The sequence below is a fragment of the Meles meles genome, chromosome 5 (assembly GCF_922984935.1).
Source record: "Meles meles chromosome 5, mMelMel3.1 paternal haplotype, whole genome shotgun sequence".
Lineage (NCBI taxonomy): Eukaryota > Metazoa > Chordata > Mammalia > Carnivora > Mustelidae > Meles > Meles meles.
This window is the reverse complement of record NC_060070.1, coordinates 25,798,877-25,813,144: the sequence shown is the minus strand read 5'-3', so window position 1 is coordinate 25,813,144 and position 14,268 is coordinate 25,798,877. Positions and strand designations below refer to the sequence as shown.

Below are 14,268 nucleotides of genomic sequence, written 5' to 3'. Positions count from 1 at the left end.
TGTTTTCAGATCTCGTTTGGTTTGCTGTTTTCTCAGACTCCAGATGTAGAGTGTTGAGTCAGCTGTGGTAAAGTCATCAGGGTTAGTTCAAGGCCCCTCTTCTGTCTTGTATTTTTTCCCTTGCGTACCTGATCCCTATTTCTAGTCCTCTCTCCTTTATAAGTACCCATTCTGATGTGCTTGGGATACAGCTTGGATATTCTTATGGATTTTTTAAAAAATAAATCTGTATATTGGCTTTTAGTTTATATATGGTGTGATGCTATAGTTCTGATCATTATAAGCAACCCAATGCTTAAATTTTAAGAGTTGTCCATTATGCTGAATGTACATCTAGTTTATTGATTCTAATTGGTATAAGTATTCATCACCGTATTTTACATACTTATTCCCCGCCCCCACATACATATCCCGATAGACCTGTGTGAGAGTCTCTTGGGCGTGTGTATTTAAAAAGAGTAGATTTGCTGGATTTCACCTGCATGGATATGCAGTTTCTCTAAGTACGGTCAAATCCCACTACTTGAGATCTTTGCTAGCAGAGCTGTGGGTTCCTTTTTCTACATCGTTGCCATTACTGGGTATTCTCTCATTTCTGTCGGTTGGAAGACACTGGGCAAAAAAGTACCATCTCGTTATGTTGTTTCACTATTAGTGGACTGGCATCTCCTACACTAATTAGTCATTTGGGGTTTCTGTTCGGTGAACTGCCTGTTTTACACCCTTTGCCAAGCTCTTGTTCAGTCTCCTGTATCTTTTGTTGTTGCTACTGAGTGGCAGAAGGTCCTCGTGGCTTTTAAATCTAGCACTCTGTTGTTTGAGACTTGCAATCACGTCTTCTCCCAGTTCATCACGTACGTTGCTAGTTCAGCTGATAGTGTCCCTTTTTGAACAGAAATCTTTCATTTTTATGTAGCCAAAGCAATATTCAGTAGAACAGAACATCAAGATAATGTTCAGATGTTCACGTCCGGGGGTGTCTGTTTTTTTGGTAGCTGATCTCTCCTAAAAAGCTTTAAACACGTGTATTTGGTGACTTGAGTTTTAAAAGGAGAACATACGCGAAATGGCTTGATCTCCTCCCTTCCTGCCTGTTCAGATAACTAAAATGTTGACCTTTCTTGAGACGTGAAAATAGTACCCATGGAATGGCATTAGCTTGTAAATAAGCAAATATCGAAAACTTGGATATTTAGCATGCCTAGAATTCTAAAAGCTACCTCCAAATACATATTTAAAAAACAACAAAACAAACCCATTTCAGTTGTCAAGTTTTCAAATGCCTTCCTTCCCCTAGTACTTGGCACGCGTGCTCAGGCCACTTCTGCTACTCCTGTCATTTCCTTCTGCGTTTTTCTGTAACCTCATTCCCGCCCCGCACAAACCACCTCTGCACCCTCATCTGCTCGGTTTACTGCTCCACGGAATCTCTGTGCACGTCAGGGCACATCCACATAAATGAAGCCGTGAGTCGCCACACCCTGACCACAAAACTTTAAGCAGGGAGGGGATTTTTGATGTATTATTTATGATCTTAGGATTATTATCATTAGAGCTTAGACTGGGGTCAGAAGGGTCTATAATTTGAAAAACAAGTATGAGCTGCCAGCTTTTCATTTTCTGAAAATCAGTGGACTTCTGTGCCCTTGTCCTCTTTCAAATGAATGATGGCTTGAACATGGGACTTCCACCTGGTTTTTTGTTGTTTTTTTTCCCCTCTCTTTCTAAAAATAATTCCTACAGGAAAGCTTGGGAGCACGAGTACACACAATCTGTTGTCTTACAATTAAAACAAACAAAAAAGACATTTGAAAAATGCTTACGAGGGGAAGGTTCCTTGATTAGGTAATTGCCGCTGTCCTGCTAGACCCCAGACCGCCACCAACCTTAGACCTTACCACTCACTTACATACATGGTTCTCCAGCCCGTCCTTATCCCCCCACCAAAATGACAAAATTTAAAATAAATTACAAGTGTTGATGACTCAAAGACCCATTCCTTTGTGCCTAGGATATGTCCCCCCGCACCCCCGCTTTAAAACACCATTACCTATGCAGTAGAGAACCTTCCTGCCCCTCTGTCCCTCCTCTCCTTAGCTGTGGGGTACGGGTACACCCAGACCTCTGAGGAAAGGGACTTCAGGACAGGCTAAGCCTGGTCAGATCTTGTGATTTTTCCTGAACAAGATATTTCTGTATGAGTTCGAATCATCATCAAAGCTGAGTAACGGAACTCTATTTTTGTTCCTCGACAGGAATTTTCTGAACCAACAATTATTCTTTTTGAAAGAGAAGACTTCAAAGGAAAAAAGATTGAACTTAATGCAGAAGTAGTTAATCTCCGATCCCTGGGATTCAACACACAGATACGCTCTGTTCAGGTGATTGGTGGCATGTAAGTGAGTTACCTACTTTTTATACAATAAAATATTTGATTTTTAAAATTAGATTTGGTCATATTTCTTTCTCTCCTATGCTACCTTAAGCAAGCTGAAATCTAACATCTTATCCCCTTATTTTCTATACGGGTTAATAATTATGCACCTTCATAGTATAGTTTTCCCATTGGGAAAAGCCATGTGTGAGGTAGTTTTTATCTCTTCATCCAGATTTTTAATTTACTTAAGGTAAGGCCTTGTCTTTAGCTGCTCTCAAGTTTCTAGGGGAATCCTTTGCAAACCAGTGCTCAGTAAATATACTGAGCACTTTTTTAGCAAGTAAGAAAGAGAGCTGATTTTTCTTATCCCTTTGAAAGATCGAGTCCTTTGGCTTTGGAGTAAGGGCCAGGATTTTCCTTTACCTGGGAATGATGAGGGGCCACTGTGCACAATGATTAAAGGTCAGTGTGGAGGGGGGCCTGGGTGGCTCAGCTGCTTAAGCAACCGCCGGCGGCTAAGGTCAAGATCCTGGGGTCCCAGGATGGAGTCTTGCGTCGGGCTCCCTGCTCAGCAGGAGTCTGCTTCTCCCTCTCCCTCTGCCCACGCTCCCTTTCAAGTGCTCTCTCAAATAAATAAAATCTTGAAAAAAATTACAACTGAAGATGTTTAACAAAAGCCTCACAGGAAGTACAGGGCAGCCTTGTGGAAAGGATCATATTTCATTGCCTTATGAGAGGGAAAAACTTACCTCTTTCTATTCAGGAGTGGATCTTTTGGGCATAAATACTCATGCACCAAGAATTTCCTACTTGCCAAGAAATGGGTGCTTTAAGTGTTTTAGAAAATGTGGCAGTTTTCTTTTCTCCCCCAAGATATATTTAAGGTATGAAGCTCAGTGTAAAAATGGGAAGCGCTGTAAAAATAAATACAATCAGGGCCAAATGTCAAATGGATATTGCCACTTACTGCAGTTTTTCTTCTCCCCAGATGGGTTACTTACGAATATGGCAATTACAGGGGTCGGCAGTTCCTACTGTCACCAGCGGAAGTCCCGAATTGGTACGAGTTCAGTGGCTGTCGCCAAATAGGTTCTCTACGACCTTTTGTTCAGGTACGGGTTTTCCCTCTCCAGGTTTCGAGTACTCTGAAATCGTTTTCTTTTTTTGTACATGTAACTCCACTTTTTAGTTTAAGTATAAATCCATCACCCCCACCCCCCCATCCCCTGAATTTTTGGATTTGGGCTCTGTTTCTGGTGCTAAGAGGCGGTGATGGCTTTCGGAAATGCCACCACACCATCGGCCTGTGGGCTGTCCGCACGCTCCCTGGACCCGGCACTTTGCAATTTTGACAAACTCCTTGAGAAAATCCTGAAGCCTCTGAAGGATGGAGCAGTGATCCCTCGTCCAGCGTCCCCTCTGATCCCCTCCTGCTATCGGTGCTTACTCTGTGCCCCCGACGGTGCTACCTATATATGACCACGCCATGGTCTTTTGTCTTCCAGAAACGAGTTTATTTCCGACTTCGAAACAAAGCGACGGGGCTGTTCATGTCCACCAATGGAAACTTGGAGGATCTGAAGCTTCTGCGAATACAGGTCATGGAGGACGTCGGTGCCGACGATCAGATTTGGATTTATCAAGAAGGATGCATCAAATGCAGGGTGAGCTTTTAGGATTAGATAAGGGTTTGCCATGGTCTTTTTCTTCAAGTAGATGCTATTTCACAATTCCTGGAGCACGTTCGGAAATAAATGAAGTTTTCCATGAAAATATTTTTAGCTGATAAAACCAATTGAGGAACTTGAAATGGGAGGTAAATCTAGCGCTGACCAAGGATACAGCATTTACATCCATACCTGATTCTTTTATGTAGTACTAGAAGGAACTATCTGTGTTATTTTCCCCTTTGTCCTTCATCTACGTATCATGGCTTATTTCAGTAAGCCCCAGCACTGTAAATGCAATTCACTCTTGGTTTATTTTGGAGGACCCCGCAGACAGACTAGGGCAAAGATCTACAGCCCTGTGTACAACCCAGCCCATTGCCCAGTGGTCATACCTTGTAAAATGGAAAATGGCTTGTCTCCCTCTTGCATCACTCCTGCCATGTAAGACCTGGTAAAGTTGAATACAGTATACGACTTTATTAGAGAAGCTCGTGCTTCTGTTGTAGTAGTCTTTTTAACTCCTTCTTGACTTTATGAGCTTGACTGTTTGCTCCCAGTTTTTTCTTAAAACTGGGTGCCCCATGAGTCAGCAGAAGGCATACAGCCCTGTGGAAGTGAGCACAACCTGCTAATTGGGTCTCTTGGGCTTGAGGGAGAATCATCCTTTCAGCAAACAGAAGTAGTGTTTAGACAGGCAGAGAAGAAAGCACGAGAAACTGAAGCAGCTGAACTACAGAAGCATAAAAAAAGCCGACTTCTGTCTTTGAATGAAACACTTCAAGAAAACAGTGCCTTTCAGCACTTACTTTTAATTACTTCTAATAAACATTTTAGTGGTGTTAACTGTGAATTCAGTAGGTCAGTGAGAAACAGTGTCCTAGATTATCACTCTTTTTATCACCTGTATGCTTTTCATAAGCATTTTCTGTAGGAGGATGTTAACGTCACGTGAACACAGTAGATTCACATCAGAAAAGGCCCTTAAAATCTTTGCATTAAAACACACTCCTACTGCATTTGTATTTTATCCTTCCTCTTTTTAAAGCTGGATAGCATGCCTTTTTGGAAATTTCTATTAGACATCTCTCAAGAAGGGAAGACGAGAGTAGGTGGAATTTCAAGTTTTAAAATAATAAAATGCCCTTTAAGCTACTTCACTGTTACAACAGTCTTTCAAATTATAGAGATGCAGTCACGTTCCAGAAGGGTCAGGCTGAGCAGAGATGGTTATAGGTCAGGGGAGATAGAGCAGTAGACCCCCGCCTCTGATCATGGTCCTTGCTGAAAGGGAGAGCTAATGTTCTGAGGTTTCCCTGACTCCCAAAGGGCAGAAATCTTACAAGGGATAAGGATGGAGAACTTTCCAGCACTCGTGTCACCTGAAATGAAGGTATAAGTATTTGTTATTTGATCCCAATTCTCCGGCTAAAGCTGAAATGCCTCCTGTGGGGCAAATAGACAGCAAAGACAACTTTAAAAATCAATTTGTGCCCAGAACTGATCATGATCCCTAAAGGTGTCTCCATCTCTCAGCTGCCTTTTTTGTCCCATAAGCAGATAGCGGAAGACTGCTGCCTGACGATCGTGGGGAGCCTCGTGACCTCTGGCTCGAAACTGGGCCTTGCCCTTGACCAGAATGCCGACAGTCAGTTCTGGAGCATGAAGCCAGACGGCAGGATCTACAGCAAGTTGAAACCAAATTTAGTTTTAGATGTCAAAGGTAAGAATCATTTATTTTCTCTGTTGTGTCTATACTTAAAATACATTTTTTGCTTGTGAAAATGTGCATACTATTAGTAGTAAGCGATCCCTTCCCGTGCGCCAGCCACTGAGAACCCTCTACATGCCCTCTAGCTCACAGGCTCTTCCCAGGGACCCTGGGAGCCCCAGGTTACCCCTTCCTCCCTGGTCCCATTTTATAGCCCAAAGACTGAGGCTCAGAGCTCGATCATGGACCTGTACCCGGAAGTGCTGACCTGGAATCCAGACCTAGGCTGACTTCACACCGTTTGTTTTATTATAACAGACTAAAAATCACAAAGGCTCCGAGCTCACTGAATATGGTTGAAGCTCCCCATGCATCCGCATGCATCGCCTTGCTGAACTAGAGCTCCTGGGTCTTACAAGACAGAGTTCCAAAACCAAAGAAATGGGACTACACTGGAAACGTCGTTTTTTTAAAAATATGGATTCATGTTTTTTATGTGCTCAGTTTCCTGTGTCAAGGTTACTCTCCTTGGGTACCCACTATGTGGTAGACGCTTAGCTAGACACTGGGTACCAGAGGGGAAGGGAAAGACTAGTTTGGCTTCAGAGAGTTTATGATACAGAAACTCTAAGCATGTAGGACTTTTTCCCACTTGCTACACTGGCACTTGACAAGGAGTAAGGACACCTAACTTCGAGTCTTGACTGACAAGAACTGCGGGACTCTAGAAGCTTCCTCTTTAGGGTTTTGCTTTAAAGCCCCAAGGTCCGTTCCTAAAATGCATTATAAATATGTCCAATGCTTCTTGAATAAGGTTAGGGTTCTATGTGTTTGTGAACTCTCAGTACATCTAGGTAGGGTAGCTGCCCTAGTCACTTGCCTTGTTAAACTGATTTCAATTTCTCAGAATATGGGAGAGTGGTGCCATCTTGTGGACATGAGGGAGTAGGGCTGCACAGCCCCCATCCATGCAAGGGAAATACCTCTCTGGTAACACTTAACAGGAGACTAGGATTTTCATCAGCTACAGCTGTTGAAGCCTTTGTCATCTGCTGCCATTGCCTTAAGATTGATCAGACCAAGGGGCTTTCTTGGAACGTATCTCCTGGTGTCTGGGGAGGGAGGCATTTGGGCAGATGTCATGTATTATTTCAGACCTAGGACAGCAATGGAAGCAGATTTCTTCTCGCTTTAAAAGTTGGGGATGTTCTTTCTCCCCAGAGGCAGAATGAAATCAGATGAGTCCTCAAGGACTTCCTAGTCTTTGTGATTCTAATTAAGATTATGGTATCTTTTTTTTTTTTTTAAAGATTTTATTTATTTTTTGACAGAGAGAGATAGATCACAAGTAGGCAGAGAGGCAGGCAGAGAGAGAGGAGGGGGAAGCAGGCTCCCTGCTGAGCAGAGTCTGATGTGGGACTCGATCCCAGGACCCTGAGATCATGACCTGAGCCGAAGGCAGCAGCTTAACCCACTGAGCCACCCAGGCGCCCCTTAAGATTATGGTATCTTAACATCCTTTTGTGCATATTAATGACACTTGCCATCCTAATAGTCCCCAAATCTCAATGGAGTAGAGTGTGTGCGTCTCAGTGGGGACAGTGGATTTGCTGGTGGGGGTAACTTATCCACGACACACACATCTGGCTCTGGTGTCCTATGCTACGCCTAGATGTGTAGAGCCAAGAGATCAGCAATGGTGATAAACCGATTCCTTGTAAGAAGAGCATAAGTTACCAGACCTTTTGGATATTTTACGAATGCTTAAAAGAGTACATTTAATGTACAATTAATGTTTAAAAGAGAACATTTCATTCTTCTTGGCTTGAGGATGCAGCAGGATTTCAATACCAGTCGCACTGCCTCATAGAGAGAGGAGCAGATTTGTATTTCTGGGAGTCCCTGTGATAGAACCTCGATGCAGAGCCTTATGCTAAGAAAGGATACAGTAGCTGAAACCGTATTTAGTCCACACTGAAAAAAAAAATCTGATGGCACTTTATGACACTTCTCCACCGAAAAGAAGAGGCTAGGTTTTTTTTCACACCCACGTGTCTATCTAGTAGGCACCTTGGAGACATTCTGGCGAAAGGGAGTTTAAATAATACTAATTTTAAAAGTATAGTTAAACTCAGGATCAAGTGCTATGAATTTTTATATACCCAGTGCGTTCCCAGGAGTGGGCGTGCCGCCCAGTCCACATACTGGGCGTCTTTCAAACGTCCCCTTTGCCCTAATACAGCCATTTGTCATTGTTCATGCAAAACCTGTCCCAGCTGCCAACCCTTCCACTACTTTCAGGGCCTGTTATAGCAAATCCACAATCACTGAATATATTTCACAATCTTTGTTCATTTTCCCTTCTCTAGATTTTTCCACCTCCCCACCCCTCACCCCCCAACTTCAGACACCTAAAGTCTTGAGTAGGAAAAGGAGCCCTGGGAGGTGGGACATCCTGTGTATTGTTGGTGCCCACAGGATGGGATTTCCACACAACCAAGAGCTGATTCACCCTCTCCGCTTTGTTTCCTACAGGCACATTTCCTTTCATTATTTTCCTTTTCTTTCTTTCAGGGGGTACGCAGTACGACCAAAATCACATTATCCTCAACACTGTCAGCGAAGAGAAGTTAACGCAAGTGTGGGAAGCCATGGTCCTATAACCCTGAAGAACGCAGGAGGAATGCTTCTGGAGGTCTTCGAGCTGCTTGAAAATGGACAGAGCCGAGAGGAAAGGGGACCTGCTCCTTCTTCAGCTCTAGCTCCGCCCCTCAATGACACTGCCAGGACCAGGATTCTGGTCCCATCTTTTCGAAAGACTGTAATAGTTTTAAACCAATCATTTGTCCTTCTTTCATTTCCTGCCTTTCATCTCCTTTCAGTAGCTGCTTAACAGGTTGCCTCATTAGCAGCTTTTGGGTGTTTTAAAAAATGTTGTATCAAGACTCTGTACATTTTAAATTATTTCCAAAGATCGTGACAGGAGAGAAGAGGAACAAACTTCGAGTAGACTCTGTGGGCCTACCCATGCCTTACACTTTAAAGGGAAGGACAAAAGCTAGAGTTTTAGCATCTGAGAAGAAACAATGTATCAGGCCACTAATTTCAGTTCCTCTGTTTTCTGGAATCATAATTTACGCTCTACAGCAGAGTGGGGGAAGACTTATCCTTTTGTTAGTATTGGATGCTAGTAAGTTTACAAGATTTCACGTCCTGTCCGCTAACATGAGCAGGATTTGGATGACTTTAACCCACTTGTGGGCTGCCCTGAAATGTCACAGGCGAGTGTCATTTAACGCTTTTCTCACGGATGCCATGGGAATAGTGTTCGCGGGCTCTAGTTTATCACTCGTCTCCAGTTCGTTCTGATGTGATGTCCTGTGAGCCTTTGCTAAGCTCAGGCCTGTCACCTCAGACTCCAGCAGCAGACATGAGAGACGGAGGAGGCAGGGGGGATGAGTGGCAATTCTCCAGCAGATGAAGGGAGGCCTGGAGCATTGCTTGTTCAAATCGTAGAACTCGGAAACCCTAAAATGCAGCATTTCAGTGAAAAATGAGTTTAACCGCTGACAATACACTGGCCCACACGGTGCTATCAACCAGTGCCTTCTGGTTTTGAACAAAACTGCTTGACCTTCTTCGCATACACTCTTCCTCTTCTTGTCCTTATCTCATTAGCCTCCTTAATGCTGGTGCTCTCATCCCAGGAGGGACAAATCTCGTTTCCTTTCTAGCTGTTCCAATGTCTTTCCAGGGCTAACGTTGCTCCTCTCTGCACTGCCCTGTGGTCTCGGGAGGCAGCTGTGGCCAGGAGCTTAGCTTCCGTTTTAAAGTAACGTTTGCACGTGTCCACCAGCTGCCAGCACGTCTGTCTTGTTCTTAGATGTCCAGCTGGGACTTTCAGCCTTTGTGTGGATCACTACAGTGTGCGGGGCTCAGACATCCTACAGTCGCCGGGCTTGAATTTCTCTTTTGAATAAACTTGTTTCTGGTTAACTGTACGGAGGAATCTGAGTGCGTCCTTGCTGTGGCGTCACAACGCGTCCACAGCGAGTGAGGGGATAGGTTAGAACCTGCTGCCGGACGAGGAAGATGCAGGTTTCAGGTGCTGGAATAAGACAGGGGTGAAAGCTCCACTTTCTGAGAGAGGACCTGAGGCTAAGTGAGGTCCTCCCTCAAGAGTTTTGTCCGCTCCCTGTACCACCTGGGAGCCCGCCAGGAGAAGAGCCGAGACAAAGTCCACAGTGGCAGGTACTGACAACGAGAGTCACGTTTTCTCTCTTGTGAATTACTGGCTGTGGTGAGACTAGCGATTCCAGAGAGCAGCCCTCATCCAGCGAATTACCAAATGAGCGTCAGACAGGAAAAAACTGAGTAGCAAGTTACTAACCAAGTCTTCGTCCAAAGCCTGAGGTGCGGTGAGGAGGAGGAAAACACCAGGAAGAAACACTTACCCTGAGTGAGGGTCACGGATTCAAGAGCTGCACTGGGCTTCTCGGTAAACCACCAAGTGCAGGCATTTAAGGTCAGAAACTGGAGAAGGTCCTCAGAGAAGCATGTTTTGATGGCTGAGAGAGGCCTAGCCCTTAGGCAAAATGTAAAGGTTTTAAAAAGTTAGAAACTTTAGCCTCTGATTTCATTTTCTTGAGAGTCAACAACCAAATCATGAGATTTTGTATGTGACCCTAAGGAGATTCAGAACTCCGAGAGCGGTTCTGACCCAGCAGAGCAGAGGAAACCGGGCCCAGCTGCAGTCCTCCAGGAGCACTGGTTTCCAGAAGGAGCTTTACCGAAGATCTTCGCGCCGCCATCCAGCCTCACCCCAGAAGTTCTAGCATCTAACCTGAATGGAGTCTGAGCTACGGGAAGAGAAGATGACACAACAATGGGAAAATCTGGCGTGGAAAAACAGCTTGAAGAAAGCTCTGTAGTCTTTCCCGTGCAGCTTACAGGGCAGGCCAAGCACGGACACTTGCAGAGCCTGCGCTGTGTGTCCCCTCTGCTCGGCTCGGAGGACCTTTTGGCAACAGGAACGCGGGGATGCTGCGCAGGTACCAGACGGCACTCTGGGCGAGGCGATGTGCACCACTGGGGTGGGGGTTGGGGGGTGGAGAGGGGTAGAAAATGCATCTGCCCTCAGTTCAGAAGACAAATTACTGGCAAAAAGGCGTTTTATACTTCAGTCATGGAACTTATCATTTAATCTGGAAAGCAAGCAACGGTTACCAAAACGTCTGGGCCGAGAGGCAATCACCAAATAAGAGAGCCAACAATCACCACACTGAGCGTTTATTTAAACGACATGACATTAATTACGGTCTTTCCTCTTGCATGTCCTCTTTCCACCTTCAGGAAGGCTTCTGGAACTTGAGAAAAAGGAAATGTTTTTTCAATAACAGGCTGAATCTGTAAAACACAAGAAATTGACCGGTGGGGAGGAAAGATGCAGGTTTTTAAGGTGGATCCGTCCCCGATATCCTCATTGTCCCTCCAAGCCATATGCACCTAGGTGAGATGCTGACCGCATGCCACGCCCCCGACACACGCATGCACGCACGCACGCACGCCCTGCCCAACCCGGGGCCTCTTCTCCCACCTCACTGCGTGTTATTGAGGCAGCCCTAGCCATCGCTCAAGTTTGTCTTCTGTGCTGGTTGTGTCACTCCCTACGTAGAGCCCTTCCACAGCTCCCAGACATTCCAAGGCCGCCACCTCTCCACCTTGGCCCTCATGCGGCCCTCACGCTTTACCGAAGCGGCCTACTTGTTGCCTGAACGTGCTGTGTCTGCCGCTCTGCCAACTCCCACCCTTCCAGGCCAGGTCTCCCTTACCCTGTCTGAGCTCCAGTCTGCAGAGTGTTTTCTCGGGACTGCTCGGGACCCAGCTACCAATGGCGCACACGGCCTAGCCACCCTGTCATGTAGGGTGAACGTCAAAGGGGCCACCCGAGGTTTTGCTGACTGGATCTCTGGAGGCCCCCTTGCAGGCCACGTACAGATTCTGAAAAGAATCCGTTAAGTGTCCGGGAGATCTACTCAGCCACAGTCTGAGTACCTGTGGTCCAGGCTGCCTCTCCTGGACCCACACCCCAGCCCCAATGCTCAGCACAACCTGAGCACAAGACAGGAGCTTGAGAGATGTCACTTGGTGAAAACCAGTAAGATAACTGGGAAGCAAGTCTTACGTGGTCTCTCTGGGTTTCAGGAGAACCCGTCCCAGGGTGGAGCTGTCCTGGGGGCTTGCTAACCGGCCGAGCGGCTGCTTAGAATTTACGGGACAGCCAGCTCAGCCGGCTCAAGGGCTGGCAGGCTGCTGCTTCTTGTTCCTGCGCCATCAGCGCTGCCTTCTGAACGCGGGTCCCAGTGAGCCCCCTCTCCAGACGCAAAAATCCAACAGAACGACTCCTTCAAAGCTACAAGCGAACATCTGTAATTGTCCCCTGGGTACTCCGGCGGCCTGCCTCCCGCAGCTCCACGGACAGGGAGGCATCATCAGAAGGCCTGAGCCCATGCCTACATTTCAAGACTCTTCTCCTTTCACAAGAGGAAAATGTGTCCTTGGCAGGCTCGGAGGCCCCCAATGTACCCTCCTCTTGTGTGAGTTTCACAGCCCCGTCATGAGAAGAACACCTCTGACTCCACAATTTTCCTTCTCCAGAGAGTTCAAAATTCTGTGCCCACAAATCACGGTAAGCTCCGAGGAGCAGTAACAACTAACACGCACTGTCCTATGTGCCAGGAGCTCTCCCGACCTGCTCACTGCCTCTCCCCACGCTTCACCCCTAGCAGGGAGGTACTCTTACCATCTGCATTTACAGAAGAGGAAATTAGGGCACAGAGTGAAAAATGTCACCCAATTTCACACACTCGCGCCCCTGGTCTGTGCTCTCTCCACCGCCCCTGGGTCTGTCAGGTATCTCAGGTTGCTTTCTACATCCGATCCCGAAATCGAAAGAGGAGGGAAGGCAGCCAAGGCTTGTAATGATTTATCACAGTGTGCATCTTGGCTGGCCTGCCCTGTGCTGAGACCGTGCCAGCTGAGCACCCCGTCTCCAGGCCCCCGAGACAGCAGGTGCACGGCACACAGGGCCCCGCTCCCATCTGCACCTGGCCTCCCCAATTATTAACCATGGTCCTCCCCTCCCCGGCAAGCTAAGCATACCTCAATCTTCCACACCGCAGCTGCTATGAACACATCGGAGCTGACCCATCCAATGAAACCTACCTGCCTTCTCTGGTAAATACAGAATGCACTATAGCTGTTTTCCACACATCCTGCAGGAAACTTCCTGAGCCCCTTACTCCCTTGAAAGCCCCTAGGACATTGCCTTTTGGATGCTAATTACCTAAGAAGGAATCACCTGAATTTGCATACTGAAAATGTAGAGTCCTTGGTCTCTGGTTAGAACAACCGGATCAGAATCTCTAGGGGCTGGTGGGGGGACACCATGCATTTTCTGGAAGCCTTCCAGGAGAGCTTACTGCACACAGGTGTGGGCATCACTGCAGCTTTCTGCCTTAATCTTTGGGTCCCTGACTCCTGGCAGACACATACTCATTCATCCCACAAGGACTGACTAGGTGTTGCCTTCTAAGTGCCAGGCACCAACCCAGAGCAGATACATGGCACAGGCCCCCGAGGGTAAACCAAGGAAAGAAAGGGGGCAATGACATCCACTTCTCACGGAGCTGTGAACACCGGTAACTAGAGCACCCCAGCCCCGGTGTTAACAGAGAGTCGGGGAGGAGGGACCAGGAGGCCCCCTGCTCCACTCGAGAATGAACAGCCCAGGCTGATCCAGCTCTGTTCACGTCAGAACTCTGACCGCAGTCCCGGAGCCCAAACTGATGACACAGCCAGCCTGCGATGACCACACACTTCAATCTGGCCCGTCAGGCCTATTGTGGCGAATAACCCCAGAGGGCTGACAGGCCGGAATGAGTCATTCAGCTCTTCCCGTAAGTGACAATGAAAAAAGGCGGCTTTCCGTTAACAAGCAGGCAGATGCTGCTGCCGCCTGAATAGCGCCAGCAAACGGAGATTAACTGGATAATGAAGCAGTGTCTACACAGGGCCTCACCCCAGACCCAGAGTGCTTGTTTGCTACGGGCAGAGATCAGAAGTAAAATCCAGCGAGGGGACAGAGAGGTTACTCCCAGTGAGGTGGGGACATTATGTGATGACACCGCTAGAGCCCGGCCGGCACCGGAGCCCCGTTATAAAGCGGGCAGGCTCTGCACGGGGCACTTCCCAAGACGCGGAGGCCCGGGGCCGGGGCAGACTGGGAGCCACTCACCGCAGCGGCACTCGTCCCGAACCCGGACCCGACTCGGGCCCTCCCGGCAGTGCCTTACCTTCTTAGACGAAGGCTGTGTAATGCCAGGCCCCAGGACTTGGCGCCTGCTGCCAGGCATCCCTTCTATGAGAACACAGGGGCCACGGGCCCCTCAACTTCCCCGCTGCGGCCGCGGACTACTGTTGCTTCCAGTCGTGGGGCGCGCCTTCTTGGCTCT

At 47.2% G+C, this 14,268-nt stretch overlaps 2 protein-coding genes across 2 annotated transcripts in view; one reads left to right on the top strand and one right to left on the bottom strand.

Moving 5' to 3' along the window:
* Positions 1 to 9,756, top strand: part of CRYBG1 (crystallin beta-gamma domain containing 1) — a 46,918-nt gene extending 37,162 nt beyond the window's left edge. The window contains exons 16-20 of the mRNA XM_046005055.1: positions 2,256 to 2,395; positions 3,366 to 3,489; positions 3,883 to 4,041; positions 5,605 to 5,767; positions 8,330 to 9,756. Coding sequence (XP_045861011.1) covers positions 2,256 to 2,395; positions 3,366 to 3,489; positions 3,883 to 4,041; positions 5,605 to 5,767; positions 8,330 to 8,418 — 675 coding nt within the window. The 3' untranslated portion in view covers positions 8,419 to 9,756. The remainder of the gene's footprint in view (positions 1 to 2,255; positions 2,396 to 3,365; positions 3,490 to 3,882; positions 4,042 to 5,604; positions 5,768 to 8,329) is intronic.
* Positions 9,757 to 11,028: 1,272 nt separating this feature from the next.
* Positions 11,029 to 14,268, bottom strand: part of RTN4IP1 (reticulon 4 interacting protein 1) — a 44,886-nt gene continuing 41,646 nt past the window's right edge. The window contains exon 9 of the mRNA XM_046005510.1: positions 11,029 to 11,161. Coding sequence (XP_045861466.1) covers positions 11,045 to 11,161 — 117 coding nt within the window. The 3' untranslated portion in view covers positions 11,029 to 11,044. The remainder of the gene's footprint in view (positions 11,162 to 14,268) is intronic.